The sequence below is a fragment of the Microtus oregoni genome, unplaced genomic scaffold, assembly GCF_018167655.1.
Source record: "Microtus oregoni isolate MIOR12 unplaced genomic scaffold, Mior012 000032F_ref0000030, whole genome shotgun sequence".
In the NCBI taxonomy this organism is placed as follows: Eukaryota; Metazoa; Chordata; class Mammalia; order Rodentia; family Cricetidae; genus Microtus; species Microtus oregoni.
The window spans coordinates 22,259,882-22,279,731 of NW_024543091.1; the positions used below are offsets into that span (position 1 = coordinate 22,259,882).

The window sequence follows — 19,850 nt, forward strand, 5'->3', positions numbered from 1 at the left end:
AGATAAGTTTATTTAATGATAAGCAAGCACTTTAACACTGTTTTGTCTGGCTCTCTCTCTCTCTCTCTCTCTCTCTCTCTCTCTCTCTCTCTCCAGGGTTCACCTATATAACTTCAGTTGTTTTCTTATATAGTGGGCTTTGGTTGTCAGTAGTTTGCTTATGATATGTATAGAAATGGTTTCCGTGGAGGTCAGAGGACAACTTCTCTTAGCCTAAGCCTATCGATAATTCTTCCTCAGACTCCTGGTCACTGGAACTAAAGGGCGTACACTACTGTGTCTGACCTTTTGGTCCTTTACGTCATCATTTTTGAGAGAAAGTCTCCCGTAGTCCAGGCTAGCACTGAATTCACTGTGTGATGCAGCTGAGAACCAGATTTCTCTGACTCTGTATCCCAAGCACTGGGATTATAGGCACATGCTGTCATGCCCATCTGTGATATTATTATTATTATCATCATCATCATTCATCTTGGCTATTGTGAATATTGACTTTGCATAGCAAGGGGACTGTTATAATATTTTGGGGAATATGTACGCTTTTGTTTTACTAGCCAATACTAAATTATATTTAGGCTGTGTTCTTTGATTTTGCTTTTTTTCAAGTGGAGTTTTAGTCTTTTCTGTTAGTCTGCATCTATCATGTGTAAATCAAGGGTTAAGCTGAGACTTGGATGGGTCTCCCTTCAAACTCTAGAGTCCACAGAGGCCTTCTTTCCTGATTTTTGTGCATAAAATATGGGTTCTCCTATGATTTTAGGTTTCAGAGCTACTATGGCCCAATGTGACTGCCCTTGGGACAAGAAGGCATGGGAAGAAAAACAGGAAACTCATCTCTTTGGAGGTTCTTCCTCCAACTCCATTAATTCTTATTTATTTGTAGACTCTTTAGTTGTTTTTATATTTTATTTGGAGGTTTTTAATTAGTAAGGGGAGGCAGGGAAGGCAGAAATGGCCTCATGTTAACCACAGTGGATGCAAACTATTATCTGAAGTTTTGAAAAATATGTACTTCTGGATAAGTACATATAATGGCTAGAGGTCAACCACAGGTGGTCAAGAACCTTAATTTTTTTAAAATACATGTATGGCATGTATACATGAGTGCCGGTTCCTGAAGAGGCCAAAAGTGTCAGATCCCGCCTGAAGCTGGAGTTACAGACAGTTGTGAGACACCTGATATGGGAGTTTGCTTGTTTTGTTGTTATGTTGCATTTGTTTTGAGACAGGGTCTTTGTGCTTGTTAGGTGTGTGTGTGTGTGTGTGTGTGTGTGTGTGTTTCCAACTACACAAACAAGAGTCATCTGGGCAGAGGTACCTCAATTTTGGAAATGCCTCCAACAATCTAGCCTGGAGGTGAATCTGTGGGCATTCTTTTGATTAATGATGTTTGAGGGCCCAGCTCACTGTGGATGGTACAGCCCAGGGCAGGCAGACCTGAGTTGAACGGAGAGAGCAGGCTGAGCAACTCCCGAGAAATAAGCTAGTAAGAAGTTTTCCTTCAGTTTCTGCCTCTGTTCTTACTCTAGTTTTTGCCCAGACTTCCCTTAAAGATGAATTGTAATTGCAATATGTAAGTCAAATAAAGTTAACTCTTTCCTCTTTACGTTGCTTTTGGCCATGGTTTTACCACTGCTAATCCTGAAGTTTGCAAGAGAAAAACCAGTTCCACAATTTTGAGAGTATGTTGTCCTTCATTCCCCTCAACAGGATGAAATGCTAAGTGAAAAGAAAACTCCCTGGTAAAGGGGACAACATGGCTACCTATAATGCCAACTGACACACCAGGAAAGTGCCCAGATTTATCAACAAGTAGATTAAACAACTAAAAGAGTTCTACAATATGACAGGGCACTTGGCCTGTTTTATGCAAAACAAACGTATTATATGGCTTTGGGGATTGGGTTTAGAGGCTCGTGCATGTTAGGCAAGAGTTCTGCCACTGAGCTTACTCCTCAGCTGTAGGCATATGCCCATCAGCATTGAGGGACCTGTCCAACAAAGTCCTCCCTTCTGGCAGCTCATAGCTCTTCTCACCATGGAACTCCAAGGAACTCTTTTTCAGAGGCTTTCTGTTTACCTGTCTTACGGAACATCAGTATTTGGAAAATGTGCTTCCTCACTCCTTGCAGTATTGCCCTCTCCAACCTTGCCTAAGGGAACCAATCCTACATTGTCTTTAGAACCCACAATGACTTTCCCTGAAGGAGATGCCAGGCAAGACAATTCCAATGCATACCAGCTGTTGCCTCTAGATGTAACTAGACACAAGTCTAAGCAGGCTCCTGAAGAGAGATGAAAAGTGTGGTCCATAAAGAAGTAAGCTATATCACTGAAGAAATAAGTCATTCAAGTGGAAGTCTGGGGAATGCTTGGATTGAACTTTAAGTGTGTGGGATAATGGAAAGAACCTAAAAACAGGATTAGGCTGAGTTTATCAGTAGGGACCCATTGATTTGAGACAAGCATGTTAATTAAAATAAATCTTAATAAATAAGTTTTCAGTAATGGTAATGGTAGAGGCAGCTTAAGAAAAGAAAAGCAGTAAATCCCAACAAACCTACCTTTGATGATGTGGTGTACGTGGTGAACCTTGAGTACCATTTGCTTGCTTTCTCTGCAACTCCTTTCCCCGCAGAGAACACACTGTGCCTTAGAACATCTAGTTTAGGTACCAGCAGTGTATCTAAGTTAAATGAAGGTGATGAATGGGCTAGTGTTTCTTGAGATCCTTCCCTAAATGGACAAGTGGGTGAGAAGGCTGGTGAAGACCACAGTCGATCCCTTGGTCTCTCCTCACTTTTGGTATAACTCTTAGATTTGGTAAGTCTCACTGGCCTAGGAGAATTTGGAGGGAGGCTTGATCTTCTGCAGGCCTTGACCAATGTTGGACTTTTCTTATTAGCTAACTTATCATCACATGCTCGTTGTAAATCAATGCTTGGTGTTCGGCTTGTCAAAGGACTGTTCATGTTATTCATATACATCTCAATTTCTTCAGCTAAATTACGCCTAGCAGATGGTGTTGAAATGCTTTTGCTATCATCTTCATCCTCTTCTTCTTCCACCTTCTGCTGCTGTTCAGTCTCAGCAACCAAGAGAGAGAGGGGGTCAAATCCTGTTACAACATCTGTTTTTTCAGAAGGTCTTACTGAAAAGCTGCTGTTCATACGCTGGAGCCTCTTGGGATTTTGTGTAGTGACACATCCTACTTTCGATCCATCTGCTTCAGTGTCTATATCTTCTAAGTCAAAAATAACAGGAGAATCCACTTTATCCAAGCAGTTAGAAACATCAAAAGGCGTGTCATCGTCACTAGATTCCTTTTCTAGGCTGTCTCTTTTTGATTTTACAGGTGGCTTTCCTATATCAAGACTATTTGGTCTTGTGCTTTTTGAGATAACATTTGAAAGAATTTTTGCATCAGCTCCTAATTTTTCAACCATATCTCCAGGGTTTGTTTCCCGGTTAATTCTATTCAGCATAAATCCCATCAGAACCCCACCACTAAGATTACGGTTCCTATTTCCCCAGGCTGTTTGCTGCTGCAAATGAGATTCATCGTCACTTTTATGTCTTCTCCTGAAGCATCTACTTTGCATGGTTTGTGTTTCATTTGTATTCTCAGGAGACGGCATTAAGAGCAGCTCAGGTGTACTTTCTGAAAAACAAGAAATTTGTTTTCAGTCATGAAAATGTACCGTGCAAATATGTCATCCTAAATATTAAAATAATAGTAATGGGGATGATAACAGCAAGTGCTCACTGGCTGCCTGGTGCTCAGCAGGTCCCACTTTAGGCAGTTTACTGCTATTGTTGCTATAAACATTCCAACATTCAGAGCAGATAAAACAGACAAGCAGAGAGATAAACTATTTAGACAAAGTTCTTAAGTAACAGAACTTGATTCAAATTCAGATTTGTCTAATGAGAAAGGCTATGCTTCTAGCCATTAGAATGTACTGCTTAAAAAAACTTACCAATTTACATTTTAACAGAAATAAATTTACACTAAGTTAAGTTATAGCTGTACAATTGTAGTGATGCTGGATGAATGTGAAAGTCTAAGCCATCTTTTTATTAAAATGCAAAACAAGCCCCCAAACATCAAATCAAACCTATGGTAACTATATTAATTTTATCTACAAGTAAAAGTTATTTTTAAAACTCCAAATCCTTTTTTGACTATACATGTAAATTAAGAAATTTTACCTTTGCTTTAAATCAGTGATTAGTGTATTTAGTGTATTGCAAATATGAAAATATTTTAAGAAGAAAAACACTGATTTTTGGTTTTCTTTTCTTTTCTTTCCTTTCCTTTTCTTTTCCTTTCTTTTCTTTTCTTTTCTTTTTTTTTTTTGAGACACTGTCTCATCAAGTAGCCTGGGCTGTCTGAAGCACGCTAAGTAGACCAGGTGGACCAGAACTCACCTGCTCGTCTCCCAAGAGTTAGGATTAAAGGCGTGTGCCACCAGGGCCATGGATATTAGTTTCTTAAACTATCTGAAAGACTATTTTGTTTCTAAATAGTCACAAGCTACATTAGACTATAAAGTATATGATTCATTTAGAAATAAGCTAGGTGTGTGGTCCTCTCGGATTCACTATTCCCTCCATTTGTATTTTTACCATCCCTTCTGAAAGTCCTAATAGTACAAACTCAAAGGGCAGCACTGAGACTACAGGTGTGCCCTTATTCCTTGTTATAATAAAGGTATGAACAAAGACATTATAAAACACAAAACCTAAGGTCCTAAGTTTACTAGGAGAGGGCACCCAAATATATTCTAATAGATAATTCTAGTGCATTAAGATATTTAAAAAAATACGTATTCACTAAGACCAGTGAGGTGGCTCAGTGAGTAAGAATATCTGCCATCAAATCTGACTACCTGAGTTCAATCCCAGGGACTCAGAAGGTACAGAGAACAGTCTTCCACAAGTTGTTTCCTGACCTATACACATTGCTGTAGCATATATGCAAAATAAAATAAAACATGATTTTACAACATTTAATATATATATATATATATATATATATATATATATATATATATTTAGTAGACACGGATATAATCATCTACATGTAGCCAATGTATACTCTTCAACTTACCCTCAGATTCTCCAGCCATTTTATCAGCACTGTTGTTATCTGCACCACTGAGGCGAACTATAGTTGAAGAACTTTGGTAACTGAGAGTAGGAAGGCAATCAGCACTTCCTTTTGTACTCTCATTCTCTGACACTATAAAGACAAAAATAAAAATGTTAGCAAAATTAAATATATATGTTGCAGAATGTATGAAGAGAAGCCTTTAGTCTTACATATTTCAAAATGAAAACTGGTGATAAGAATATACTAACTGCTTCTCTACACACTTGCCAACCACAAATCATTTCATTTAAAAGTCATCAAATGTGGGTCTAATTACTAAGAACTGGTCATATATTAGGCTCATAGAGAATTTCATATTTTCTCTTTGGTTGTAAAGGACAGATTTTGGATTGGGAAGAAAAAAAAGGAGATATAAATCACAATTCACCAACAAACTTTAAAGGTATTTGTCTAGTTGGAATCTCCAACTCGCCCCTGTATGATCTGGAAGCCCCATTCCTGTTTCTCTCCAAACCCCACCCACTCAGAGAGGCTCAAAACAAAGGAAAGATGCCAAAAAGCCCAGTTCTGAATTCTGGGCAGCTCCTCCCCTGAAGCTGCCAGCCATCAAAGTCCCCACCTAAAGCAGTAAGATTTTGACCACACTTGGGCACAAACCCAGCTTGTAGTGGACACTTCATCACCCCTCGCCTACAAGCTATATAATCTCCCGAGTTAGTCCAGATGTGCAGCTTCTCTTGCCTCCACCTCTGGGACTGGAGAATCCACCTGAGAGTTGCTTTGCTCAAATAAAACTGTTCTTATACTTTTTCAGTTTGGCTTGATCTGGCTTACTGCATTGTCAGAGAAACCTATTATGGTGGGGAAGGGGGACAGCACAGAAAACCTATTAGTATTGTGCTGGCTAGTTGCTTTTTCTTTTTGAGACAAGGTTTCTCTGTAGCTTTGGAGCCTGTCCTGGCACTAGCTCTTGTAGACTAGGCTGGCCTTGAACTCACAGAGATCCGCCTGCCTCTGCCTCCTGAGAGTGCTGGGATTAAAGGCACGTGCTAGCTAGTTCTGTGTTAATTTGACACAAGCTAGAGCCATCAGAGAAGAGGGAGCCTCAACTGAGAAAAATGTCTCCATAAGATCAGTAGGTAAGCCTGTAGGGCATTTTCTTAATTAGTAATAGATGAAGAATAGTCCAGCCTATTATGGGTGGGGGCATCCCTGGGTTGGTGGCCTGGGTTCTATAAGAAAACAGCCTGAGAAGTCATGAGGAACAAGGCAGTGAGCAGCACTTTTACACGGCCTCCGTATCACTCCTGCCTCCAGGTTCCCATCCGGTTTGAGTTTCTCTCTTGGCTTCCCTCAATGAACTATATCTGGGAAATGTAAGCCAAATATTCTCCCCAAGCAGCTTTTGGTTTTGTTTCATCACAGCAACAGCAGACCTAACTAAGGCAGGTAGTAGTAATTCTCAGAAAAAGAATTTCTTTTTAAAAGACATTTCTACTATGAGAATTTTAATATGAGTTACGCAGCATGCACATTTCCTGCACAGTTTATGGGTGAAAATATTAGGTGGCCAAGAGGGAACAATGAAAAAAAAGATAATTAGAACAGGAAGATAGGCAGTAAAACTAGTACTTTAATAGTTAAAATTATTTGTATTTTTATGCAAAGAAGTTAACAATTTTACATAATATCAACTTCACAATCAATACCTACAGGAACTAGAATCACTCCCTTTTTTGTCTTTTTCCCCTTGAATGTCTTCAGTAGATGTACCCTCTCTTCTAATATCGTCCTTAGATAATGAATTATATCCAAGATCAGACCGACCACCTGAGCAAAAACAGAAACAAATACTATGCTACTTATCATAAACTTTTTTGAGATTATATCCTAAACAAATTTAATGATCAGACAGAAAACTGGTTAACTGTAAAAGTCCCTAGGTCAACATAACACCTTGAATGAACAAGATGTTCATTCTAGATGGCTCCTGGCTACTGTCTTGAATAACAGACCCCAATAGGGGCCTAAATGTTGTCTGCCGAGGGTAGGACGGGGTGGGGAGATGAGGTAGGGACTGTGACAGCATACTGTACAGGTGAGTGGTGACATCCCATGGATGGAGCACCAACTTACATTGAGAGGCCTGCTGGCCAATCTCTACAACACCTATCACAAGTTTCTTTGGTAAAACCAACTAGAATGAGGTGCCTACCACACATTAGTGTTTGGATTTCCTTATTTGGTTAGCTACCAAGCACCCACCTCCATTAATGTAAGAAAGGAAAATTTCTAAATAATTTACTTTTGGTTTCACATTATAGTCAAATAAATATTTACATTTATATTACTTTGTGGGTACCCAAACCAGACAAACTAGTTAATCTTCACTCCAGTCCACCATCTTTCTAGATAAAATTCTAAGTCGTCTTTTGTTTGTTTGTTTGTTTTTGGAGACAGTTTCTCTGTAGCTTTGGAGAACATGCTCTGTAGATCAGGCTGACCTCGAACTCACAGAGATCCACCTGCCTCTGCCTCCTGAGGGCTGGGATTAAACCCGTGTGCCACCACCACCTGGCCTGAGCCATCTTTTTAAGGTTAGGGTGTCAAGGAACTTACTATGTAGACCAGACAGCCCTTGAACAGATCTACCTGCCTCTGCCTCCTGAGTGCTGGGGGTAAATGTATGTGCACTATGTCTGGTCTGAGTGGTAATTTAAGCAGTGGAGAAGAGAGCTTTGCAAACATGCACACGTAGGTCACTGAAGCTCAATGTCTAACGGCTCTGCCACAGAGTTGGGTTCCTCAAACTTCATTGAAAGGTAATTTTTCTCAAAACTCAACTGAATAATTATAGAACTGTAGCTAAGTACAAATATATAGGAATGAGGAAAAAACAATGTGTTAAAATTACTCAGGATGCCAGGCTTGGTGGCACATGCCTTTAAACTCAGCACTCAGGAGGCAGGCACCCTGGTATCATAGTGAGTTCCAGGAAAGTCAGGGTTCTGTAGAGACCCTGTCTCAAAAACAAACAACTCCCCTCAAACTCCCACCAAAACAAAAACTTATTCTTAAGGAAAGCAGAAGCCAGGTGTTAGTAGCACACATCTTTAATCCCAGCACTTGAGAAGCAGAAGCAGATGGATCTCTGAGTTCAATGCCAGCCTGGTCTACAGACTAAGTGTCATGACAGCCAGGTCCATACAGATAAACCCTGTCAAAAAGAAGAGGAAAAAGAAGAAGAAAAGGAGGAGGAGCAGAAGTTACAGTGGTAAAAGAAAATCTTTAATATCCTGTTTTGTCAAACAGATTCTCTTTGACATTCTTACTAAACTGTTCCCATTAGATTAGCATCAAAGCCAGAGTTCTGAGATTTTAAGTAAGTTTTTGTATGAACATCCAATTCTCAGAGTTATAAAACATAAACCTATGTTTGATGGAGGAAGGTCATTGGCTAATAAAGAAACTGCCTTGGCCCATTTTATAGGTTAGAACATAGGTGGGTGGAGTAAATGGAACAGAATGCTGGGAGGAAGAGGAAGTGAGCTCAGACTCGATAGCTCTGCTCTCTGGGGCAGACACGATGAAGCTCTGACCCAGGATGGACGTAGGCTAGAATCTTCCCGGAAAGCGCACCTCGGTGCTACACACATTATTAGAAATGGGCTAGTCCAGGTGCGAGAGTCAGCCGAGAAGAGGCTAGATATAATGGGCCAAGCAGTGTTTAAAAGAATACAATTTGTGTGTTGTTATTTTGGGTAAAGCTAGCAGGTGGCTAGGAGCTGGGTGGCAGGAACACAACCCGCAGCTCTTACAACATATGTTTATCAGACTAAAACATTTTAAACTTGTAAAGAATTCTAAAGAGGTTATACTGAATATCACTAAGCACTTACTACCATGTCTTTGTTATTAATCTGAATTTGTTTTACCTAATGAGACTTTAAGGACTCAATCCCAAAGAAATCACAAATAGGAAAATTTAAAGATATTTTTGTTAGATTCCACACTATTCTGGGCCAGTCTTTTAGGAAAAGTGTACTAAACCAAACAGAAGATCTCTATATTTTTAAGAAACTGGGCCCAAGGACAACTTCCACAACTGATTAAATTCACAGTGCGTGATCAAGTATAAAACCAACTCTGGAGGGATCAGCGCGCTACATTTTGGCACAATCAGCTTATATTTATTAGTCTTAACATTGGCGTAAAATGAAAGAGTCTGAAATAATGTTGCCATCTGCAGAAACAGCATTCTTCAAATTTTATAATTTTTTTGAAGTTTATGCCCATTAGAAGTTCATGTTCATACTATACTAAAAGTCAAGTGGATTTTTTAAATAATGAAAAGTCAGAACTACACAAGTAATTTAGTGTGTTTTATACTAATGCTTTACTGCCTATGTAAAATGATTTATTTGTGTTGTATGTGTGTGTGTGCATTCGTGGACCTCCAGGCAAGTGGAGGTCAGAGGACAACTTGCAGGACTAGGTTTTCCACGTGGATGCTAGGGATGGAAGTCGGGTTGTCATCTTCACTCACAGAACCACAGGGCCTGCCTTTATGCACAAGTCCTATATTTTAATGAAAGTAATGTCATAGTCATTGCTAGGACTTCTGCATTTAAATTTAAACTTTTTTAAAAAAAGTTTGATTTGCCAGGTGGTGGTAGCACACACCTCTAATCCCAGCACCAGGGAGGCAGAAGTAGATGGATCTCCGTGAATTTGAGGCCAGCTTGATCTACACAATGAGTTCTCTGACTGCCAGAGTTACATAGAGAAACTGTCTTGAAAAACAAAATAAAACAAAAAGTTTGATTCAAAACTTGCAAAAAAATTTTACAGAAAGTTCTTGGTGGGGCCCTTTGCTGGTTTCTCCTAACCATTCCCTACATGACCGTAGCACAATGTTAAAATGAGGAAACTGATACTAGTATAATACTGTTAACTCAGAAACACAGAATTTTTTTTTCTTTTCGAGACAGGGTTTCTCTGTAGCTTTGGAGCCTGTCCTAGAACTAGATCTTGTAGATTAGGCTGGTCTCGAACTCACAGAGATCCACCTGCCTCTGCCTCCTGAGTGCTGAAATTAAAGGCGTGTGCCACCACCGCCTGGCCAGGATTTCTTAAAAAGAAAATATGTCCAAGAAAATAGCAAGGCAAGAGGCTGTGAGTACAGCTCTCTAGTAGAGCCCTTGCCCAGGATATATGGATTTGATGCTTGCCTTAAAAAAAAGAGGCATCTCTAAAATGGTGAAGAATTTTGTAGCTATCTAGAGTTAACTGGATTATCATGCACTAAATACTTGAACTGAGTACTTTGCAACCTCTTTTTTTTTTTTTTTTTTTTTTGGTTTTTCGAGACAGGGTTTCTCTGTGGCTTTGGAGCCTGTCCTGGAACTAGCTCTGTAGACCAGGCTGGTCTCGAACTCACAGAGATCCGCCTGCCTCTGCCTCCCGAGTGCTGGGATTAAAGGCGTGCGCCACCATCGCCCGGCACTTTGCAACCTCTTAAACGAAAAATAATGAGAGCAACATATAGCAATTAAATTTAATGTCAAGTGCCTAATAGAAAAATCAAAAAGTGACAGTTAAATATGTCATTGAAAACAAACTAAAAACATAAACTAGCAAACCTAGTTTTAAAAATGTACTATAATATATGTATAGAGAAGCAGAACAGACTGGTACTACATCATCATCAGTAGCAGATCTTTGGATACTTTGATTAAACCCATATTGAAAGGTGCCTGCTCCACAATGTGTGTTGCATTACCACTATCCATGCTACCATAACTAACAGCATCAGGTCACTGTTATCTGCTTAAGAACCCAGTTCGAAGCCGGGCGATGGTGGCGCACGCCTTTAATCCCAGCACTCGGGAGGCAGAGGCAGGCGGATCTCTATGAGTTCGAGACCAGCCTGGTCTACAGAGCTAGTTCCAGGACAGGCTCCAAAACCACAGAGAAACCCTGTCTCGAAAAACCAAAAAAAACCCCAAAAAACAAAACAAAACAAAAAAAACCAAGAACCCAGTTCGATAGCATTTTACTACTCAAAGAGGTACCAAAGTGACTCTTCAGAGTTTGTTGTTAAGGATAATAATCTGCTATGGAGCCAACATGAAAAGTGCCACACGCAGCAAAATACAACTACAACAGAGCATCTACTGTGAGCTTCTAATGACCACTAAAGTTGGACAATTTAACAACTGGAGAAAGAAGAATCTGGCGTTTCCTAAAATGGGAAGAGTTGTCTAATACAGGGAGGATTTCTTTAACCTGAAAACCTGAAACCTAAAACTTTTTATGTACCAACATGGCAACACAAGTGGAAAATTCCACAGCTGACCTCATGTGATAGGTCATATTAAGTCAGAGGCACATCACAGACACTACATGAAATGAACACAAGGCTGTGGGTAAGTTTCTACATGGAGCGGGAATGGTTTGACTCCCCTCCCGTGTAGCTCATTACACATTAGCAAACACCACAGATCTAACACAACCCGGATCCAGAACACTTCTGTGCATTAACAGTACTTTTAATAAAGTTTCCTAACTGGCAGCAGAACCCAGAAAATAATCAGCATTTTAAAGCACTTAAAATTCTCTAAAAATATAAACTATAATCAATTAGGTTATAATAAATTATGATCGAAAGCAAACCCTGTGCACACTTTATCACCCTTTAATTACCTGAGAGAGCTCTCTGTGGTAAGTGTGGATGTTTCTTCAAAGCTCTTTTGAACTGTGCGACTCCTAAAACAACATTTCTTACTTTTGTCCAAAGAAAATAGCCACTGCGACTTCTTGAAGGCCATGTACTTTCCAAAACAGCCTATTCATTTAAAAATATATAATTAGTAAAACAGTTTTTAGAATTCAACATTCACTGGCTTCTGAGTCAAGCTAAAGAAGACAAAAGTAGATTTAAAGGATAGGAAACAAAAATGTCTTAATTTATGAAATATCTTCTGAATATTCTAAAACAAATACCAAATAGCCCCTAATTATTTTTGGCACTAAATTAATGTTGTGCAATGAAAAAACAGTACTGTTTCCCACTAAATCAAAATAATTACCTTATTGTAATACCCATAAGTGATTGCATTGGGGTCAATACCAGCTTTCTGCATTTCAAAAAGCACTCGAACTGCAAGCACGGGCTGGTCATACTGTCCACAGAGCTGCATGAGAATTCGGTAGCACACCTGCAACACACGTTGAGAGATGTACAGAAACACTCTTATGCACAGACATCTAAAATAAAACAACACATTTGGGAACACATGTTATCACCTCATCGGGTGGATCCATCTTCTTCAGCTGCATTTTTTTAAGCACATCATACGCTGTTTTCAGAGCCCTGACTTTGGAATGACAAACCTTCACATAAGCTGGGAGACAAATAAACCACAATCCGTAACAGTGACGCAGCAGACACCTAGACCACATCTGAGGGATAGAAGAATACCTCTTCGCAATCTTATGGGCTGATTTGATTTCCTAGAAAGAAATCCAAGTAGCATCCTTATTTAAATGAATAGTGATCACAGAAAGTCACATGCCTTTGTAAAACTTGACTATAAATAATATATTTTAAAGTCTCCTCTTGAATTTGTATCATATATAAAAATAAAGTTTTAGGTCAGATTACTATGAACTATACTCCAAGTGCATAAAGCGTCTTGTCATCTGCTGAGGGTTATGTCTGGGATGAGCATCAGGTTACTCCCTGTCTACTTGAATACACAAGGAACACAGTTTTTAAGCACCTGCTTTGTTCTTCTGAACATGGGAGAAGGGCTACTAGGACTGCTGGGTTTTGAAGGCAGCTTGTTCTTTCTTGCTTGTAGAAATCCTTCAGGCTTCTCAAATAAATTGTTTCTGAGAACTGGAAATCCATTATAGCTGTTTCAGAGAAGAAGAAATTGCTTTTCAACCACAGACAGATTGCTACTAGCTAGAAGAACTATGACCAAATAACTTATTAACTTAGAACTTAACTACTTCTCTATCAGATAAGATAGATTCAACAGATAATTCTGCTATTTTTATTAATATTATTTTTGTAAACACAGAATTATTTGTTGAAGCCAAAATTAAAATATAAAAGGAAATACAATTTTAGGCAAAAAATAAATATGTATAGCACTTAAAATAACAGATCTACCTCCCTCCCAGCTCTTGTTTTGCTGTGCTCATGACTTTTCTTTCTTCCCCACCAGACTTGAATGGAGAGATAACGCATCACTTAAGTCTATATCAACCTCTCAGCAGTCTCTTACAAAATTTCTAAATTAACAATGGTAAATGTCAACAATTTCATGTTAATTAAATTAATAATTTAATTCTTAATGTCAATTAAGAAATTGCATGTCTTAAAATAAAAATTCATCAAAAAATGAATAGTTTAAAATTTGTATCATACAAACTAAGGGAACAAATAATGGATGTGAACTACATTTATAATTTTAATAATTATTATCTTAATAATTTATAATCCTTGTACATCAGTTATATTAACCAATGTGTATGTGGCGATAAAGAAGGGGTAGGAATGAGAAAATTGGTTTTAGTACAAAGTAAAAATAAAAAATAATAAAAGTGCTACATGTGAGTACTGTCTGATCTACTAATTTAAGCAGTATTGATAGAGATACTTAAATACTATCCAAGCTTATAAAAAATTTTATTTTTTCTGTCTGTGCTGCAAAACTTAATAATGGATGGGGGATAGACTTGCCTATCTGTTAAGTTTGTATTTTTGAAAATACCACAGTCCTTAGAATGCTATGTCACAGTTGATGGACTGCTCCTCTGTCATTCTCATACACTGTGTTATTGAATACCTGTACTGTAATGGGGGCTCTTCACCATTGGGTAGATGGGGGATCTCGGGTGGTGTCACAAAGACAGTATGTTCACTTTTGAAAGATGAGTCCAGTTCTATAAGCCGAACTTCACCACTCTTGTCCATATCCACCTGAAGGAATTTAAAAATATATTTAAAGGCCACGTTGATAAGGCAAGAATTCATCCATAGGGGAACAATTAATTAGATGCATCATTTCCATCAATGCCTACTAAATAACTATTTTTTTGTTTTTTAATTTATTTATTTATTATGTATATAGTGTTCTGGGCACCAGATCTCACCGTAAATGGGTGTGAGCCATCATGTGGTTGCTAGGAATTGAACTCAGGACCTCCGGAACAGCAGTCAATTCTCTTAGCCTCTGAGCCATCTCTCCAGCCCCTAAATAACTATTTTTAAAAAGTGCCTTAGAGCCGGGTGTGGTGATGCACACCTTGAATCTCAACACTCAGGGATCGGGGCAGGTGGATCTCTGAGTTCAAGGTCAACCTGGTCTACAAAGAGAGTGCCAGGATATCAGGTATCTCTAAAAACAAAACAGTGCCTTAACCTGCTCAGACATCTTGATAGTACTATTTTTAATTTTGTGTGTGTCTATGTCTTAATTTTATTTATTTACTTACTTTGAGACATAGTCTCACTATGTAGCCCTGGTTGGCCTGGAACTCACAAGATTTGCCTGTCTCTGCCTCAAATGACCTGGGATTAAAGGTTTATGTCACCATGACCAGTTCTCTAGTTCTATTTTTTTTTAAAGGAGGGTGATTATGTTTGTTATATATTCTTTTGTAAACCAAAACCCACAATTATCAAAATGTTAAATGTGACTGATAGTACCACTAAAGCAATTAATTTATATTATTTTCTATATTGTTTATTTTCCAATTAAAATAATGAATATTAGTGCTATGTGTTATTTGGTATTTGAAAAATTCAAAGTAATTATTGTTAGAGCAACCACTTATTTCCATCTTCTTGGAGGATACTTAAAAATCTGTTGGTATAAAAAAGGCTTGAGCTTGTCAAAGACTTTTAGGCTACTGTGGATGGGGCTTTCCATATGGAAGCACTGTTGAGTCTGCCTGCTTTCTGAGTTCTAACTCAGAAAATAGAACTTTAATTTTTCTATCATTTTCTTTTGGATACCAAAATCTTAGGCATGCTTTCCCTGACTGATGAGGGAGTGATTTCTTTCTAATCTGTTGCTTTCATTGGTTCATTAATAAAGAAACTGCCTAGGCCCATTTGATAGGCTAACCCTTAGGTGGGTGGAGTAAACAGAACAGAATGCTGGGAGAAAGAAGCTGAGTCAGGCAGTCACTATGGTTCTCCCACTCCAGACAGACGCAGGTTAAGATCTTTCCTGGTAAGCACACCTCGTGGTGCTACACAGATTATTAGAAATGGGTTAAGAGGCTGAAACTAATGGGCCAGGCACTGTTTAAAAGAATAAAGTTTCGTGGTCCAGACTTCTTTGCTCATGTTCTCCCTCCTTCTGCTCCTCATTGGGACCTTGGGAGCTCAGCCCAGTGCTCCAGTGTGGGTCTCTGTCTCTATCTCCATCCATCACCAGATGAAGGTTCTATGGTGATATGCAAGATATTCGTCAGTATTAATATAGGATAGGGTCATTTCAGGTTCCCTATCCTCAGCTGCCCAAGGAACTAACTGGGGACATTGCCTTGGGCTCCTGGGAGCCACTCTAGGTTCAAGTCTCTTGCCAACCCTACAGTGGCTCCCTTAACTAAGAATTGTGGTTCCGTGCTCCCCTGTCCAACCTTCCTTTATCCCAATCCACCCACTGAGACAGTGGAGCTGATCTATTGGGAGCTCACCAAGGCCAGCTGGACTGTGACTGAAAAAGCATGGGATAAAACTGGACTCTCTGAACATGGCGAACAATGAGGGCTGATGAGACACAAAGGACAATGGCACGGGGTTTTGATCCTGCTTAATGTGCTGGCTTGGTGGGAGCCTGGCAAGTTTGGATGTTCACTTTCCTGGATATGGACGGAGGGGGGAGGACCTGGGACTTACCACAGGGCAGAAAACCCTGACTGCTCTTTGGACTGGAGAGGGAGGGGGAGGGGAGTGTGGGGAGGGGGAGAAGGGTGGGAGGAGGGGGAGAAGGGTGGGAGGAGGGGGAGGGAAATGGGAGGCTGGGAGGAGGTGGAAACTTGTGCTTTTTTTCTCCTTTTCTCAATAAAAAAAAAAAAAAGAATAAAGTTTCCGTGTAATTATTTCGGGTAAAGCTAGCCATGCGGGCAGCTGGGTGCCAGGAAAGTAGCCTAACACAACACCTGACAATCTAGTCTTTTTTACTCTCCAGAAGTTCCGTCTTCTCTTTGCCATTCAGCTGCTTGCAAACCTCTACCACTGAACACACCCCTTTCCCAGATCCCAGGTCACAAGGCATGGCTTTCTCTCTTTTCCATGTGCCTCAACAGCGGCCAAGATTTACAGATTGCTTGCTCTTATTTTTTTTCTCCTAAGATCTAATAAAATTGTCTTTGAACTTCTTTCTGTAGCTTGGAGAGGAGGCTTCTATGTTGACACCAGCATGGATACAATAAATATAAAAAGCTAGATGAATACTAGCACTCAACATTGGTTTGCTTGTATTAGAGGTGCTGAGGACTGAGCCAGAATCTTACTATAGTAAACACACAATCTACAACTAAGTTACAAAGCCAGCCTGGTATATTAATTTTTAGAAAAGAAGATCTGTTCAAGCATTTCTACTGTATTCTTATTTTAGAAAAAAATCGATATGTTAAAAAAACACCAATACTAAGGATGTTTTTGTATGTTTACAACAGGAAGTCACTAGAAGTAATGCACACGTCAAACAACAGGCAGATCGAGGAGAGTAAATTCACTGGATGAAGTACAGTTACTGATAATGAAAATAACAATTACATGGCTTTCTGCCTGAATAAAACAAATATAATACCTCCATGGATTCTTAAAAATCCTATCAGAATGACAATAAGGCGGTTAGAAGTAAAAAAAAATCAAGACAAAATTAATTGAAGGGAGACAATAGCAGAGCTGGGGTTCAAACACTGATCTGGCACTAGAGAAAGGAAGCAGGGGAATGTCTAAATACAAACTGTTGAGTTCTACAACACTTCAGCTGTCAGTCCTAAAAAGTGCTGTATGTGAGTTAGGGAGAGAGCTCAGTGGGTAAACTGCCTGTCACACAAACATGAAGAACTGAGTTCAGACTTCCAGCAGCTAAGTAAAAGACAGATGTGGAGTCATGCAGCTGTGATTCCTACACACAAAGGGTGCAATAGTTGCAAGTGTATCTTAGCAGTAACCAACAGCTTTCTAATTGTAGTTAAGACCTGCAAACAGGGAAATTGTGCCTAGTACTGGAAACCTAGTCAGCTATACAGAGCTGGTGAAGTCATGGACCTAGAAAGAGAACCTGCAACCTCCACATTATTATCCAGCATAATCCCTAACTACCTTCTAAATATTAGTCCTCACACTCACAGATAAGTAAAGTTTCTACCCCCATAACGGAAACCTCTCTTTGTAATAGATGGAGACCATTACAGAAAACCACAACTGATCAAAATGCCAAGTTGTGACGCTCACTGATACATCTACAGTGCAGCTTCTGCACCTAAGGCTCAGAGATCATCATGGAAAAGTTGGTGGGAAAACTGTACAGGCCAGAGGAACAGAGAGCTTGTTGTGAGACTATGTCTCCTAGAAATGTCAGAAGCTATTACCCATGAATGAAATCTCACCAACATGGCTTCCTAAACATGACCAGAAAAAGGGCAACACCAAAATTGGTGTTTTTGACATGAGAAAGTGGAAGCGGGAAGGTCATAAGATCCCAACCCTAGACAAAGAACTACAGGCAATGAAGGGAAAGTTGAGAGCAGGAGAAATAGTCTTACCTAGGGAAGAACACTGATTAGTTATCCAGTACTAAATAGACAGCCCTGAAAGCACACATATACAACTGATATTATATGGACTGAGCAGGCTGTAACTAGGTGTTTAGGAATACACAAACACCACCACCACCACCACTAAAGAAAAGGGGACACGAATTTGAAAGAAAGCAGGGGATATACACGGGAGAGTTAGGAGGAGTGGGAAGGGGAAATGATATAGAAAACAAGACAGTATTAGACTTCTTGCCAATATCTCACAGGGCAGTAAAAGACAATGCAGCAATGAATGAATTTAAAATACTGATTCAACCAAGTTAGCCATCAAGTAGTAGAGGAGAAGGTATTTTCAGACAGGTGTCACCAGACAAGGAAATATACCAAGGAAGTAGTTACTACGCAGGAGTTGAAAGCAGGGCATACAACTCTAGTGAGATGTTAACACAATTACCAAGGTGCTGGAGGGGGAAAATTATAGATGACAGACTAGAAGACAGTCAGGTCATATTAAAACAATTAAAATGGAATGTTCCAGGAAGAATTTTTAACACTTAAATGCATAACTTGATGTACTGAAACAGTGTTTCATTCTTTGTAAGTTTCTAGATAAATTAGTAACAGACAGAAGACAAAAGTGAAGTAATTGTTCACTTTAAGGAAAGTAAAATAATTTGTTTCTGTATTTCTTAGCATTACAAAATCAAATACAGTTTAAAACTTGGACCTATAGGTTCAATACCTTGGTAAGACATTGTGCAAAAATTTCCTTTATACATTTAAAATTGCATTGTATTGTAAATATAGCAATGCCATAAATCCTACATTCTTCAGCTGGACATCTCTCTTTGTCTTTGGAAAGTATAGTGATATCTGCCTCAATTGAGAGAAAAAAAATCCAACACCCCATGGCAGGATAAAATTAAGGAATTTTAATAGTCTCTTTAATAATTCTTCCACAAGATGTTGGTATGCTCAGAAAACACTGTAAATGAAAACTTGAAAAACCAAGAAAAGCATCTTAGCTGACTATCTGTTAAACGCTGACCTTGGCTAAGTACCTTCCTACAGGAACAGACTGTGGATTTAAAATTAATGTGTGAAGAACAAGGACATATGGCTCTTAAATTAGTCATAAATAAAATGCAAATAACTCTTTTTTTTTTTGGAGTTTTGAGACAGGGTTTCTCTGTAGCTTTTGGTTCCTGTCCTGGAACTAGCTCTTCTAGACCAGGCTGGCCTCGAACTCACCCAGATCCGCCTGCCTCTGCCTCCCGAGTGCTGGGGTTAAAGGCGTGCGCCACCAGTGCCCGGCCACGCAAATAACTCTTATATGTGTTTCTATTGTTTCTATTCAGCATTACTCATTTTTTTATTTCAAAAGTGAGTTACATGTTTTCAGTTTGGAAATGCTAAGATCAAAAGAGGAGTATGTCTGATATGCATTCAAGCACAAGCATGGTTGATGGAGGATACGTATCTAATTTATTTATTTTCCATAGTTACGCTTCCAAAGGTAAAAGGACTTGTTCACTTAAAAAATGAGCTCAAATGTATCCAACTAAGGAACAGCCTCCACATAAATGATTATTCTCATAGTATACGTATGACACTCTGAAAATGAATGCAGATTAAAAGTATTTATTGAATTTTTATGCTAGTGTTCCTACTGGGGTGGGAGTTCTGCTCCATAACACCAGAGACAACTAACCTCTGCTCCAACTACACATGAAGCTTACTAATACACTAGGACTTGTGCTTTTTCTCCAATAAAGTGTCCCTTGAATTATAACAAAACAAATACAGAAGCTACATTTTATCATGCTAATTCTCGGGATTCGTTAATGTGTTTTTGCTGAACTGTGCTACTCAGCTACCCCATTACAGTTCTCAGCTTTGATTCTTCCTTAGCCAGACAAATCTTTAAGTATGTTAG

General features: G+C 39.1%; 1 protein-coding gene across 4 annotated transcripts in view; it reads right to left on the minus strand.

Moving 5' to 3' along the window:
- Dennd4a (DENN domain containing 4A) overlaps positions 1-19,850 on the minus strand; it is a 103,000-nt gene that overhangs the window by 18,876 nt on the left and 64,274 nt on the right. For 3 of the 4 annotated variants that reach the window (XM_041679537.1, XM_041679536.1, XM_041679535.1), the window contains 8 exons: positions 13,978-14,111; positions 12,901-13,036; positions 12,425-12,631; positions 12,208-12,336; positions 11,822-11,963; positions 6,830-6,946; positions 5,114-5,245; positions 2,565-3,661 (listed from right to left, as the gene is read on the minus strand). In XM_041679537.1, coding sequence (XP_041535471.1) covers positions 2,565-3,661; positions 5,114-5,245; positions 6,830-6,946; positions 11,822-11,963; positions 12,208-12,336; positions 12,425-12,631; positions 12,901-13,036; positions 13,978-14,111 — 2,094 coding nt within the window. The remainder of the gene's footprint in view (positions 1-2,564; positions 3,662-5,113; positions 5,246-6,829; positions 6,947-11,821; positions 11,964-12,207; positions 12,337-12,424; positions 12,632-12,900; positions 13,037-13,977; positions 14,112-19,850) is intronic. The other variant, XM_041679539.1, reaches the window with a different exon arrangement.